This window comes from Zingiber officinale, chromosome 5B (assembly GCF_018446385.1).
Source record: "Zingiber officinale cultivar Zhangliang chromosome 5B, Zo_v1.1, whole genome shotgun sequence".
Taxonomy (NCBI): domain Eukaryota; kingdom Viridiplantae; phylum Streptophyta; class Magnoliopsida; order Zingiberales; family Zingiberaceae; genus Zingiber; species Zingiber officinale.
This window is the reverse complement of record NC_055995.1, coordinates 128,720,536-128,735,621: the sequence shown is the minus strand read 5'-3', so window position 1 is coordinate 128,735,621 and position 15,086 is coordinate 128,720,536. Positions and strand designations below refer to the sequence as shown.

The 15,086-nt window shown below is 38.8% G+C and overlaps 2 protein-coding genes across 11 annotated transcripts; one reads left to right on the top strand and one right to left on the bottom strand.

The window, feature by feature from the left end:
* Positions 1-1,577: 1,577 nt before the first annotated feature.
* Positions 1,578-2,380, top strand: LOC121985966 (STS14 protein-like). The gene has a single exon (XM_042539710.1). It carries the CDS (start codon positions 1,637-1,639, stop codon positions 2,219-2,221), a length of 585 nt encoding a protein of 194 aa, XP_042395644.1. The 5' UTR covers positions 1,578-1,636; the 3' UTR covers positions 2,222-2,380.
* A 4,107-nt stretch (positions 2,381-6,487) lies between these two features.
* Positions 6,488-14,848, bottom strand: LOC121985967 (protein TIC 62, chloroplastic-like). Of its 10 annotated transcripts, XR_006113309.1 has the most exons (5): positions 14,589-14,848; positions 10,532-11,482; positions 9,485-9,782; positions 9,295-9,333; positions 6,488-7,271 (listed from the first exon to the last, which is right to left on the bottom strand). XR_006113309.1 is itself a non-coding variant. In XM_042539712.1 (3 exons), exons 1-3 carry the CDS (start codon positions 14,643-14,645, stop codon positions 9,701-9,703), a joined length of 270 nt encoding a protein of 89 aa, XP_042395646.1. In that variant the 5' UTR covers positions 14,646-14,848; the 3' UTR covers positions 6,488-9,700. The 10 variants fall into 10 exon arrangements, 2 of the variants coding, with proteins under 2 accessions (XP_042395646.1, XP_042395645.1); XR_006113308.1 differs by adding an exon at positions 13,996-14,245 and having other exon boundaries at positions 6,488-9,782; XR_006113307.1 differs by having other exon boundaries at positions 6,488-9,148; positions 9,295-9,782.
* Positions 14,849-15,086: the final 238 nt, after the last annotated feature.

Below are 15,086 nucleotides of genomic sequence, written 5' to 3'. Positions count from 1 at the left end.
AAATTTTAAATTTTTGAACCCTAAATATATATAATATATCTAAACAAATAAATAATAAAAAAAATATTTTGATTGAATTCATCTAGATGCCTTGATTCAATCCGGGCACCTCAATTCAATCTAGGCAGGTAGAGTTCGTAGGGTCGCAGGATAATGAGCCCGTAGCATAGTAAAATTGTATATATAGGTGCCCTGGGCATTTCCCTTGATATGCACGTTGAAAGTCCAAAATTCGCTAATTAAGAATATGATCTTTAATAACTAAATCTTAAAATTAAGTTATGTGACTTTTTTCTATACTGAAAATAACTTCAAGACTTATAAATAATTTTAATTTCTTATCCCAAAGTCCTCAGTTTTAAGCAGTGCAATCTTTCCCTTTAATGCTCTACCCAGTGAAATGATGAAATTGGCACTTCTCTCTCCTCTAATTCCACCTCTATCATTAACTTATATCCATATTTGCACCGTAGCCACTTTTCCCTATTTTTTGCACGCCTCATCCATTTCTTCTCAGTCGCCGCAATCCTTATCATCTGTTAAGCATGCCACTGACCATCCCTGCATTTTCCAACGTCATCGTCGGCGCCGCTACCGACACCTCAGATACGTCGGTCCGATTCTCCGGCGCTCAACCCGCAGTGTCGTATGCATCCGATGTCGATCGGCCCCCAAACTCTCGTTGTTATTATGTTCTGACCAGACTTGTGTGATGTTTTATGTCTTAGCCTTCGTGTTGTTGTCTTATCCCAGTCTGCGTGTCGATGTCTTATCCCGGCCTACGTGCCGATGCCTTATCCCGACCTGTGTACCGATATTTTATCACGACGTGCGTGTCAAGGTCGCATCTGGTTTCGTGCCGTCGCTTCCGGCTCCGTGACGCGTCCGACTCCGCTTTATTAGATCCATCTCTTCATCCGGCTTATCCATCTACTCTTCCGTGTCACAACAACTCGAGCAGCGTCCCATCCAAAAGTACCCCCTGGACCAGGGTACATTCTCATACTTACTCCGCATTCATTTTATTATTCTAGTATTAATCGGTTACTTATATATTCGTTAGATTTATCATTTACCTCGGGATACTAGGGACCGGGGCAACCCGATCGCTGGCTACAGATAATGTTGACCAAAGAACTTCTAATAACTTGATCAATATAGAAATCATCTTAGCATACCTCTATATAAGATATCACAATTCGATTAATATTCCATCTATCTCATCCATTTGACTCAATTTATATTTATTTTATATAATTTATATATACCGAGGCACAATGACTTATATATCTAAAGAATTTAACACATTGCACGAGGCAGTGCACCCTCAGATCCCAGCAATCCCACGTGGCCCTTCTCTCCGGTCGCTTCGATCCCTTTCCCTCACCTTCTCGGGCATCTGCCAGGGACGCACGTGTTGTGTAGACACTTCCAGGGGCAGTTTGGCCGTGCATGCACAGTTCGATACTCGATTCTGTACGGGTGCCCAGAGAGCCAACTCAAAATATCTCCATATTAACCTTAATTAATGGATACTTACTTTTTAAATGTTAGTAAACAGTTAAAGTTTGACTAATTAATCATATAATTTATAGTTTATATATGCACACCATCAACACCATCTCCAGTTGCAGAAATGGAGTCCCCAATGGATTCAAGGACTCTCCACTTCCACCACCTCCTGTGTGTCCTATCCATCACTACTAGTTTCCAAGTGATCACTGGCGGGAGGCTGCTCCAGGGAGCTCCATTTGCCGTGCCGTCTCCGTCGCCGCCCGCGACCACCCTGGCGGATCAATACCTGGACCCGCACAAGCAAGCTCGGGCGGCGGTCCGGGTGCCGCCGCTCCGATGGAGCCCGCAGCTGGCGTCCACAGCGAGCGGGGTGACGCGGGACCAGCGGGAGCGTAGCGCGTGCGGGTTCGCGGACTTGGGGTCGAGCCAGTACGGGGCGAACCAGGCGTGGGCGAGCTACCCGATGGGCCCTGCGGAGGCAGTGCGGTCGTGGGTGGCGGAGGGGAAGTACTACGACTACGCGAACAACACGTGCGCGGCGGGGCACGAGGACTGCGGCACCTACACGCAAGTGGTGTGGCGAAGGACGACGAGCGTCGGGTGCGCGCAAGCGGTGTGCGGCGGCGGCAGAGGAACAGCGACGGCGACGCTCACGCTGTGCCTTTACGACCCCCCTGGGAACGTGGTGGGAGAGAAGCCTTACTAAATTCATGACCAATTTATCAAACTATCAGGCTCCTATTTTCAATTTTATGAACCGGACTGCTTTTTACTTTTCTAAATGTTCAAATCATGTCGCATTTTACTTTTTTGTTCTTCGTCTCAATTTCTTTCAATCAATCTTTTTTTTTTTATTATTCGCAAATTGATTGTGAAATTAATTAACCGAATAGCTTTTAATAAACTTGCATATAAAATTAAGCCCGTAGTAAATTGTAAACCCGATTCTTCCAAAATCAAGTGGGGTAGTGTCAAATGGCTAGAATCTAACCAGCTAAAATGTATACATGCATATATATACAGAGACATGACATTTTAGTAATATCAGATGCATGTATTATAATTAAGGGATATAAATTTCTAGCTGGCTAGATTCATCAACAAAATTTACTGAATCAAGTGCTTGCGGAGGGTAAAGATAAATCTTTTTATTTATTTTCTTAAATATTTTACTACTATATCACAATTAGGGCATTAAATGTTATTATTTCGTACCCTTAGTAATTGATATTACTTTTTTTTAATGCGAGCAATAAATTAATAATGATAACTGATTACGATGTTTGACTTCTCGTCCAATGCTTTAATTACCCCATTAATGCTTTAATTACCCCATTAATACTACGAATAGGTAGAGTATCTATTTTGGTAAAAAAAAAAACAATTAAAGGAAAAAAAAATCAGAGCTAAGGAAAAGTCTTGTTTGAGTCTCTTAGCATAATTATATAAAAAATATAAATCTATATATTAAATTTAATGGCATATATACTTAATTTTATAGAAATTATCATACAACTAATTAATAGGTCTTATAATACAATTTGATAACCTGTATAATATAACTTAGTGACATTTAGATTTTAATTTAAAGGTACTTATTATATAATTTGATAATATCATTTAGTATCTAAACATTTGTGTACGAAGAGAAAAATCTATCTTTATATGATTACGGAGGAAAATATCACACCAGTCTTATCTCATAAGTAAATTTTTAAGTATATATTTTAAGATTAAGTGAAAGAGACCATGTGAATTGAGTTCGATCACGTTTAAAGCAGAATTGGTTAGTTTGGTCAAATTCCCATCAAATTTTGATTCCCAACGAACAATACAAAGTTTGCTAAACTACATAATTTATATATACCAGGTATTCGATCTTACGGCCCAAATAATTTTGAGATAGACAATCCGACCTAATATTTTATCTACCAAGTAAATCCAAAAAATGTAATGGCTCTTATCATAATCTCTAATTTTACTACTAGTTTAATTGTCATATGTACGTCCTTGGAATTGAATTATAATTGTTTGAGAAATGTATCTTGCTTTTCAACATTACACCAAACCTTGAGGCAATTAGTAGTTTTGTTGGGGGAATGTTATGTTAGAACATTTCGAGAGCTAGAGGAGGTTGCAGTGGATAACTCAAAGCAATACTAACTCGTTAGATAGTATTCACCTCTTTGAGGTGATTAATTTAAGGGTCAACTCTTTTCACTCATGCATACACTATGAAAACCTCCTTTCAGAAGAAAGAGAAGCTTCGTACAATCTCAACAAGAGAAATACAACAAGGATACAATAAGAACAAGAAAAGTAAATACAACAATGAAAAACCTTGCTCTTGATCTCTTGTTTCTCTGGACTACCTCATGATGTTTGGAAAGTACAACAACACTTCTCTTCCAAAAGCTCAAGAATTGACGGAGAAGGACAGAAAAGAAGTGATTTGAATCTTCGCAAAATCCTTTATATCGTGCTAATTTAAGGCTCTTAATCAATTAGTTTTACTCCCAATCGATTGTCACATTAAATCAGAATAATCTAGTTGTCCAAACCACGCAACGACTCTTTTCTTCTTCTCCAAATCAATTGGCTTGGATCGAATCGATTGACCAATCGATTCCCCAACTCTTTGTGTTTTCACAAACTAGTCCTTAATTAATTGCCCTAATCGACTAGGGATGACAGAATCAATTGCCCCAATCGATTCCACCACTTTGCGATAAACTACTGCCTAATTGATTGAGCATTCTTCCCAATCAATTCAACACTACCCAATCAATTAAATCAATAGATTAGAGAGATGTCAGAATCGATTACCCAATCAATTCTGGCACCTTCTGTGCTCTCGCGAATTAAGCCCTAATTGATTGTCTAATCGATTAGCTTAGGGTCAATTGATTATCCAACCCTAACTTACTTAATCCAAGTCTAGGGTTCTTTTGCGATTCAATCAAAGTCTCACATTGGAAAGATTTGAAAAAAATCATGAGTTTAAAACGATGTATAATATCTCCATTAGTATGAGACCTTTTGGATAGAGCTCAAGAGTAAAGTCATGAGAGTCTAAACTCAAAGTGAACAATATCATACCATTGTGAAAATATGTGCATTCCTTTTGGACACATCAAACGGTATCAAAGTCATGGTCCATACCAGATACCATGTGGGGTGACCTTGAACGAAGTTGAGGGAAGCCCAGAGCATGTCAGGGTGACCGTATGCTCACAGGGAGACCCCAAGCAGGTCAAGAGTGATCGAATCTAGATGCTTACAGGGAGGTCCGAAGTATATCAAGATGACTAGGTGCTTATGAGGAGACCCAGAACAGATCAAGAGTGGTCGGATGCTCACGGGGAGGCCCAGACCATGAGAATAATGATGGTCCTTCGTTTGAGGGAAGAATTGTTGGGATTCAGTCAAAGTTCCACATTGAAAAGATTTGAAAAAAATCATGGGTTTAAAAAGATGTATGATATTTTTATTGGTATGAGATCTTTTGGGTAGAGCCCAAGAGCAAAATCATGAGGGTCTAGGCCCAAAGTGGATAATATCATGTCATTGTGGAGATATATAAATATCTTATGGACGCAATAGGTTCTCTTGCCCAACATTCGGTCAACTGTGAACTATTGGATTCCTTCACCATGTGTTTGGTCAACCTTTAACCTAGTGCCAATTTTTTGTTAGACTTTTGATCATCAAGTGCAATTCTCTTTACCCACTTGAATTTTCTTCTACCTAACCTCAGTTAGAATTTCCCTTTGCCAACGTGCGATTTTCCTTGACCCAATTAGACTTTCCTTTGTCTAACCACAATTAGAACTTCCTTTTGTCAACATGCCGCCCTTCTTGACTCACTTGGACTTTCCTTTGTCTAACTGTAGTTAAGACTTCCCTTTATCAACGTGTGATCCTCTTTGACCGATTTGAAAGAAGTGAAAGGTGTACATTTTTTTCCAATCTTCTCCTATCTAGAGTTTTAGATCCCAATCTTGGATGCGTTAAAATCCTATCCAACCTCACTAGGGAGGAAATTTATGTGAACTTCAGTCTCATGGAAGAACCAAACATTGTCCGTGTAGAGTGATTAATTTCAATTTATTCACGATGTGAAATTTTCACTAAGAGTTTGAGAAACATGAGACTGTAGCTTACATCTTTCTAAGACTCATCACTGTCATGATCTTATAGCAATCTCAAAGGGTTTAGGAGATCACTTCTGGGTGAAGGAAGTGAGTTTACATATTACTTATAAGAGAGTCGTGAGCAACTTAAAAAAACTCAATGCTAGACCATTGGAAACGATTGGATTTATCTTAGATGAAGTCTCAACTCTAGTTTTTTTTGAAGCTTTTGCCTAAGGGTTGGAAAAGGGGTGAGCAATTGATTCACAATCTTTTCCAACCGAGAAAAGTCAAGGTCACATAAAAGAGGCCACCCCGAATTAGAGTGGGGATTGGCCAATTGAGGAACGAAAGACATTAAAAAACAATGTTTATGAAAAGTTGAAATACATTTAGATTTCCATCCAATTCAAGGTGAGATGTTGTAACACCATAAGGGAAGCAAATTAGATATTATTAACCACTTTAATACTTAGGACATAACCTTAAATTTTGGGGAGAATCCGCTAATGATTAATCTCCAACTGAATGAATAAGTGAAGTGAAAGTTAAAGCCAGATTGAAATATAATTATACAATTAGTAAGAGAAATATAACTTTTCTCTATTTGCGAATAATTAACATCAAAAAGGAAGGAGCTCAATAAGTAATACTTGATCATATTCTTAAATTTAGCCACCAGGATGTTGGAAGGGTTAGAATGAACATTACCTTAGTTTCAACTTAATTAGTCCATCGAGACAGAACAAATGAACTTGTCAGCATAATGATTTCATTGAATTGGGTTCAAATCCACCAAATTGAAGATCCAAGTTGGTTTAAAAGAGCAATCTGATCGAATTGAATGCAATTAAAATGGAGGCTATTTGTACATAAAATGTAATCAAGTATATCAAGATATGCATATGGTATCATTAAAAAAAATAATTACACAAAAGAAATAGAAAAACTAGACGTTTTACCAAAGTGGCAATGAGAACTCTCGGAGGCAGCAGAATGGGAGATTTGAACTGATCTTTCTACAACTTGGTTTAAGAGGAATAACTGATGGGGGTGAACTTAGGTCCTCGATGAGACATGCTCTTTGAGATGGTAACACCATTGCGAACAAGATTTAATGCATGTGCTCAGAATTTAACCAATGAAAAAAAGTTACACGTGCCGGAATATTTAGCTGACAGTTGCAAACAAATTTAAGCCGAGGTTGGATCCACCTATGCACCGTTTTCACATGGTGTATCATGTATCATTAGTGAGAAGACTCACATAAAAGGGGAAAGAGGCTTTTTGGCAGCATTGGAGACTTGCTAGTGTACCCCAATGCTCTGAGCCACAATTAATCGACACCTTTAATACATAATTGTCACTCTCACCAAATTCCCTTCACCACAAATACATGCAAACAAATAACTCCGCAGTCTGCACCTAATTTCATCTCTATCCCTATACTCATTTACCTTGAACAAACTTTTGTAGTTGAACTGAATTGAACTTGCTCTATTCGCCTCAGTCAAACTCTCGCTAAGAGTGTTGCTCATCTCATACCCAGTCGTCTAGGATATATGTTCCTCCCCGTATACTCTCAAATAGATGTCCGTCTATCTAATGTTGAACAAATATCACCTGGTAAAGAAAATTAAATAAAAACAAGAATGTCAAGTATGTATATTAATACGACGTGTCGTGGATGCTCCCGAAAATAATATGAGATCGATACCTAAAATAATATGGTAGTTGAAGTTAAGAGGAGGTGACAATTAAAGTCAAGTTGATATAATAGTCAAAGTCAAAGAGAGGTGACAGTCAAAGTCAAGGAGATAGTCAGGGTGTATGTAGTCGGACAGACCACTCATATTTGATGCTCAGCCACCCACTTCTCCTGGGCTCAACTCCCAGTACACAGTCGATTGGACCTTCGGGGTCCAACTCCCCACTTCTATGTGCAAATGTCTCAGCATATACTCGGCCAGCCCCAACATCGGTCAAACTTTTGAGGCCCAGCTCCCCTCTTCCTATGTGCAAGTGTCTCAGCATATAACCGATCGGCTCCAACACCGATCAGACCTTCGGGGCGCAACCCCCCACTTCATGGGCTCAGCTCCAAGTACACAATTGATTGGTCCCAGTGTCGGTAAGACTTACGAGGCTCAGCTCCCTACTTCGCATATGCAAATCTCTCAGCATATAACCGGTCGACATTACCACCGGTCGAACCTTTGAGACTCAACTCTCCACTTCTCCTATACAAATCTCTCGACATATAGCCAATCGACACCAATGCCGGTTGGACCTTCGAGACTTAACTATTCACTTCACCTGTGCAAGTCTCTCAGCATATAGCTGATCGGTACCAACATCGGTCAGACCTTCGAGACTCAGCTCCCTACTTCATGGGCTCAACTCCCAGTATGCAGCTAGTCGACCCCAGCTGAGTCGGTCGGACCTTCGGGATCCTACTCTTCAAGGGCAAGTCTTCCAACATACAGTTGGTCAATTTTAAAGTTGATCGGACCTTTTGAGACTTAGCTACCCGTTCTTCAAGCAGCTCAGATCCTCTAGTCCGCAAAACGCGGACCAGAGGATGGGTCGCTCTCCACCATTGGTAGAGAGTGATTACCCCCACTTATTTTACACGTGGGGCTATCACTCTCCACCAATAGTGGAGAGTGGTCCATCCTCTAGTCTGCGTTTTGCGGACCAGAGGATCTACGCTCCTCTTCAAGGGCATGTCTCCCAGCATATAACCGATCGGCCCCAGAACCGGTCAAATTTCCTCCAAGATATAGCTATGTTAGAAAATTATAACAACCTATCAGATAATAACAGTTGCTCGTCAGGGAATATTTCACTATCCTGACATATACACACAATAGAACCTTCCTCTGAGGGTGGTCGTACCTCTTCTTTTACTCGACATATTCTGACACCAAACATTCTCTAACGCCTAATTATTGCATAGGTTATGAGGGTCAGTAAAAAAAAGATCCTCTCTGTTAGCCAAATACATTATGCTATGCGCGCACACACACATCAACATTATTATTCTATTGTTCATCGTCTTCTCCATTTTTGTCACGGTTCTAACTTGAACGTTGGAATGTCTGTACCAGGGACCCCTCCTTAGTTCTCACTCTAACATTTTCATTTGCTCTCTCTATGGTGTACATAGAAAAGATCGCTCGATGTCATCCTCTTCGAGCACGGTCAACATTAAATATATCTACCCAGCACATCATCTTTCCTTATTTTAGATAGAATCCTATATAATCTTCAAATAGCTTAACTTTTCTCAACTATTCACTAGCTAGCGAGTCTTTTCATCTAAACTCATCAATACCCATAAGAATTTTGCTATTTTATCCAAATTTTTAAAATCTATATCCATTTAAACGGATCGAATAGTAAGTTCCTCCGAACATCCATTGTTGCATGCGTGCGTACTCTTCTGTTGCAGCTTGCAGTGTTCTTAAAATCAGATCGGCCGGAGTTTTGGGGGTTCCCTGATCGAACAAATATACTACGCCAGTTCAAAAGAATCTAAATGATCAATTATCTGATTTTAATAACACCGACAAATTGGCCATCAGAATAAATGGATTACCAGGATCCATGCTTATAATTTTTTCAGGATATCAAAAATACATACCTTGGACTGATATACTCCAGGAGCCACTCATATGCAAACCTGCAGCACAATAGCATTAAACTTCTCTTTTCTGAAATAGACCGGGCAAAGTTTGATATTGGCACGGCTCAATCGGATCGAACTACAAATTTATAATACTCAGAATAAATCAGGATGATTTGATTGAGCCGTACCAACATCATGCTCTCACCTAGCCTCTCCTCCTTATCATCCTCAAGTTCATGTTCATTGCAGAGAGACGAGATTATTTATAGAACATGGAGAAATTGAACTGAAATCGAGGAAAAAGGGTTACAGTGAACGGATTTAATTAATATGTGGAGAAAAATGAAATGGTTGAGGCGTCGATGTCTCTGTTGGAGATGTTGGACCAAAAGGATAGTTCAATGACATAATATACATATATTTAAAAGATAAGTGATGTACTTGAACTTGTTTCAACTTGCCGCACGTCTTCTTGTTTGACCCGGTTCTTTTGTTTCTCTTGCCTGCCAACATAAACGTAACGTGGAGTTAAAGCCGGTTATATCACAGAGTTAGCTATGGCCGGCAACCAAACCCCTTGGATCTTTCCATCCATGAATCAACTTCAAGCTGTAGTGTGGTCAAGATTCTGATTTGCCGGTGCCAAACAAATGAGTCTGTTGATGATATACTATATTTTGTTTTTGACTTTTTGGTTGAGATATTGTTGCACAACGTACTACGAAATTTCTCCGAGAGGATAAGCAAAAATAGCTAACGTGAAATAAATGAAAGCATGAGCAATCACAAATGAAGGGGAAATTCAATCTCATCCATGTCAAGCAGCTTACAATTGACTAGCAAGCAGACTGGTAGACGTTTTTGCCTAGTTCATATAAAAATACCTGACTTGTCACTAATTTTGAAATTCTAGTGGGAACTTAAAAGAAAGAAAGAAAGAAAGCAAGCAAGCAAATAGAGACCGCGTAAAAACTCTCCTATGATTCAGTGTTGGCAATCATCTTAACCTAACAATATGATGATTTTGCACAGGTTAGGGGTAAGATGTAATTTATCAAATTTGCTGGAGGTGCAATGAGAATATCGGTAAACTCTAAGGGGAATGTGAAATTTTTCTCTAATATTAATGTGTTGTCAAAACAACACCAAATAGTTAAATGGCAAAATGCCACTTCTATTTTTCAAGAACAATTATACCAATTTCAGATTCTACAAGTTGATTTCATAAAGATGGTAGCAAAAGAAGCCATACATAGGAAATGGCGATCGGTGATTCAAGTTAGTATTTGCAACTGCATGAGGTTATGTTGCGGCTGAAAGGACTGGATTTATCGTAGTTGGACCATTTTCTGTTATGGATTCCCCTAGTAATACATCCATTGCACTTGTCTTGGCAGAAGCAGTGATTTGGGTGGCAGAGGAAGAGGAAGGTGGTTTCAAATCTTCATACCTGCCAGAATAGCACATTAGGCATTCAGCTCAGTCAACAAGAGCAAAATCAGACAAGTGCAAGGAAAACTTGCTTATGCTACATAAGGAGAGATTTTCCTGGGGTCACAATCATCTCCAGCCATTTTGGATGGACTAACAGCAGCTGATGGCTTGGTAATACTTTGCACAGGAATCAGGAACTTGATGGTTTCAAGTCATTATACCTATTTATATAAAACACTTCAAGTTCACGGGTTATGTTTCCAGCATCATATGTGATAGTAAAAAGTGGCTCGCATAGCATAAGGAGAAAGTGGAGCGATCATTTGCTCTTGCACGTTTGCAGGTTCATCCTTCACTATTGGCTTGGTAGGTTTAGGTTCAGTACCAGAAGGAGCAAGCTCTGAAAGAGATGGAGCATGGCTAACTCATAATTAAGTTTCATTGGTAGATAGGATATGGCTTGCTGCATTCAAATTATTTAGCAAAGAAAAATCATCAGTGAAGGAATTGGAAATTGTTTGAAGAAATATACAAAGAGAGAGAATGAGTGAGAGATCAAGCATGCTGTATAGAACTATAGGTTGATTTGTTTGTGGATTAGTAGCAAAAGTAGAATAACTGTAAAATTCAGTGTCAACCTGTCAGACTTTATCTTGGCAAGAAGCTCCTCCATAGGCAGCAATGGTGTAGTTGTTTCAGCAATCACCTCTACAACCTTACAATAACTGAGATTCTTATTTTCTTCCATGCATGGCATGAGTTCTGCAACCTGCATTAGGTAATTATTCAATTTTATAACACAAAATAAAAGAAAATAACCTAAATTATGATGACCATCTTGTCCTTTCTCAAGGATAATAAATGAACATGCAATATGATTACATTTTGAAGTATTTAGATGCTATTATAGACTGTTAACATTCTTATTTGATCAAAGAAGTGCCAATCTCTTAGCTAATTTCACCAATAACATTATTTCCTATTATTCATCTTAACTTTCTCATCTTTCTTATTTTATTTTTCTAGTAACCATGCACATTCATCTTAGCTTTCTCATCTCCTACACATTTATCTTATCTTTCCTAGTTTATTTTTTCTAGTAACCGTGCATGATACCCCCAAAAGAATACATGCTCAGGAAGGCAGGCAGTCCGAGCGGTAGAGGAATGCGGGCCTTGTTGTAGAATGATTTGATCTTAAGGGTCAATCCCAATACGAAGAAAATGGTTTGGTGCTCAGGTGTTTGGTGCAAAGGGGGTTTTGGTCTCCTGTAGGAAGGGGCTTGAGAGGGTTCACGAAGGAAGGTTTGACATGGAGGTGAGGCGGTTGAAGGGAGAAGGGGTTTGAAGTCGGCGGCCGTTGGGAAAGAATTAATTTTAGGATCATTACAAGATATAGTCATTAATGGAGATTGGCGGTCGTCATTACAAGGGGTGGCCATTAATAGGGTCAGCGGCCGTTGCAGAAGGAATATCATAATGGAAGTCGTTACTCAATAAAGGGGATAAAAGGAGATTGGTAATTTGAGGACAGGGTATGATTATTCTCTAATAATCTCTTTCATTCCATCGCTTATATATATATTTTTCTCTTTGGAGTTGTCTCATTTAGGCATCGGAGGAGTCACGTCAGGATAGACTAGCGCCCTTTGATCAAGTGTTGACTTTGAGCAAGAACCTGACTGTCGGGCCATGAAGCAACAAGGAATACTCAGCAGCAAATATCCTAATTTCACCATAAGAGTGCACATTCATCTTAACTTTGTCCTCTCCTATTCATTTTAGCTTTATTGTCTCTATTATAGTAGCTTTTGCATGTGTTTTTTCCTAATTGTTCACATTTGGACCATAAAGTATGATTTATTACACCGCAATCTTGTAAACATTTTTAGCTTAAGACACAACTCCTTAATTCCTCTCTAATTTAGACACTTATCTTTTACATTCTTAATAATATCCTTCTAAATATATCCTTTTTGTTAAATAATAGATTAAAATAATTAAACGTCTTATATTGATTTCATATCCATTATCTTAACTATTCTAAATTCATTTCTTGTAGAAAATACATTTCATATATTGGCTTTCAATTCACTTAAAATCTTTAGTTTCTAAATTTTGCCACCCTAATTCAAGTTTTGAGTTTATTCTACTAGGGCTCTCATGGATTTAAAAGATGTCAGAAGAGGCCATCACGCAAGCCTACAGTAATTAGTCTCTCAAATTAATTTCAAACTACATGTATAGTTACTCTACACAGCACCTATGCAAAGATAGATACAGAAATCATCTACACAGAAATGTGCTTTATGTTATTGATCTATAAAAGAGCAGCCTATGCACCAAGTTCCATCTAACACGGAGTCCCAGGGAAGGGTTTATTATACACCACCTTATCTGGTTTTGCAAGAGGCTATTTCCGATACTCGAACCCGTGACCTCTAGGTCACAGCAACTTTATCATTGTACTAATACTCCCCTTCATGTTCTTGATCTATAATATAACTTAATATCCATTGCATAACCAACGGATAATTTAAATTATGTTGTAACATTCACTTCTTTTTTAATTGATATCAAACCAATTGACGACTATGGATGATAATTAGACTGGGTGGGAAAGAGTTTATAAGCTTGGTCACGTAAGACAACATGCTTTTTGAGCAACCAACGTAGAAGATTAGGTGTGGCTATTAGATATTAATTTCTATCTATTTAACTTTTCCCACATTGTAAATTATTTTTTTTTCAAAAATATTAGACAAAAGAAGTTGAATAGACCGATAAATTTTGGGCATTGAATTGAATTACATTTAGATGGAATCTATAGGGTAGACGTGGTGATGATTAGGGTACATGGGTTCAAACGAGTTCAATTTAGATTTAGTTTGGCAAGTTTAGGGCCTAGCCAAATTTTTAAGTGGTGACTAACATTTCCTCATAATCCCTACTAGGTTGCTTCATGAATATTTCCTCATCTATATTATGATGAAAGAAATCATTTTTTATGTCTAACTATGTAGCAATCACAGAAATATTGTTGTCGACGTAATAAAAAGATAAAGAAAGGTAGTCGAAGATGAGAATCACACGGTTACTAGAAGAGATTATGGTTGAGAATAACATGAAAGAACAAATCATCACTAGATATAATTCTAACTCTAATACCATGTTGAGATTGTTAAAATAGAAAAACTATTACGGTTGTTACCTTAGGTAGTCCCCTCTACTTTGAGTCATATTTTATTTACAATATAATTTGATCCTTAATAATAGCATTTACCTCTGCCTGTAGAGTAATCACCTCCATCAAATTAACCTCCACTGAGCTAAGAACATGCCGGGATAAGAGAATTCACCTCCACCAAGGTAAGGGCACTCATCCCATCGTGGTAATAGAATTCAACACCACCTAGGTAAGAACACTCCCTGCACCGCAGAAGGAAAATGTAGGTCTAACTGGGGTAAAAGCTAAGCATCTAAGCTTGTTCCACTTCTCGGATTTTGCAGCACTACACCACTAGGCAGATTCCCTGTAAAATTCCATTTTGCAAAACTATTTCAGAATAAGACTCAAAGGACCGACTCTGAGCCTTAATGTCCGATCTCCTTCATGTACTTCTACTTGTACTCATCTCCACATGAAATGAATTCCATGGGCAGTAGCCTCGATACTAAAAAGAGATGATTTTGACGCATGTTCTACGCCAATGCCGACTCATCTGCCTATAGATTACCTAAAGCCCTGAAATCGGGCACGCCGTAGGACCGGAAAGCAATCAAAGCTTAACCGAATACGAAAGTGATTAAGTGCAGCAGCTACGACCCTTCACGCAAGGACGAAAAGCCAAAGAAACGAAGGGAATCTGGCGATACCTGAACGCCGAGGCGGAAACCGATATGGCAAAGAGGATCTCCATCGCGAAGGTTCATCGTTCTCGGAAAACGAAGGAACCGGCCGGAGACCGATGTATCCACAGAAGTCCGTCTTCGAGAGGAGTCGAGCTGCGCACGGCTGCGAGCACGAGGAGACCATCTTCATTATCCTCCGACGCGACTCTCTCCGTGTGTTCGATGGATTGGGATTTGGGAACGAGTAGAGTTCCAGCGGCGGGCGATGCGATGCAAATTACAATGCAACCCTTGTAGCAGATGAAGTTCTGCATAGGCTTATTTCGCGGTCCCACTTTTTATTTATTAATTAATTGAACGTTCTCTCTGACCGATTCGTTGCTTTATTATAAAATCCGAATTTGTATATTTTTTTGAAAATTTTAACTTTTTAAATAAAATTCCAGTTTGAATTCTACTGCTTCAATATATTAATCTAACAAACTGTTCTCAAAAATATTATTTAAAGTTTAAGTCATGAAA

What these genes read in the sequence shown, in the direction of transcription:
- LOC121985966 (XM_042539710.1), top strand. Translation starts at nt 1,637, where the DNA reads ATGGAGTCCCCAATGGATTCAAGGACTCTCCACTTCCACCACCTCCTG.
- LOC121985967 (XM_042539711.1), bottom strand. Translation starts at nt 14,645, where the DNA reads ATGAACCTTCGCGATGGAGATCCTCTTTGCCATATCGGTTTCCGCCTC. An exon ending in GTTTCCGCCTCGGCGTTCAG is followed by an intron (nt 11,483 to 14,588) that starts GTATCGCCAGAT and finishes TACCTAATGCAG; the next exon opens with GTTGCAGAACTCATGCCATG. An exon ending in GCCAAGATAAAGTCTGACAG is followed by an intron (nt 10,730 to 11,351) that starts GTTGACACTGAA and finishes CTATTCTGGCAG; the next exon opens with GTATGAAGATTTGAAACCAC.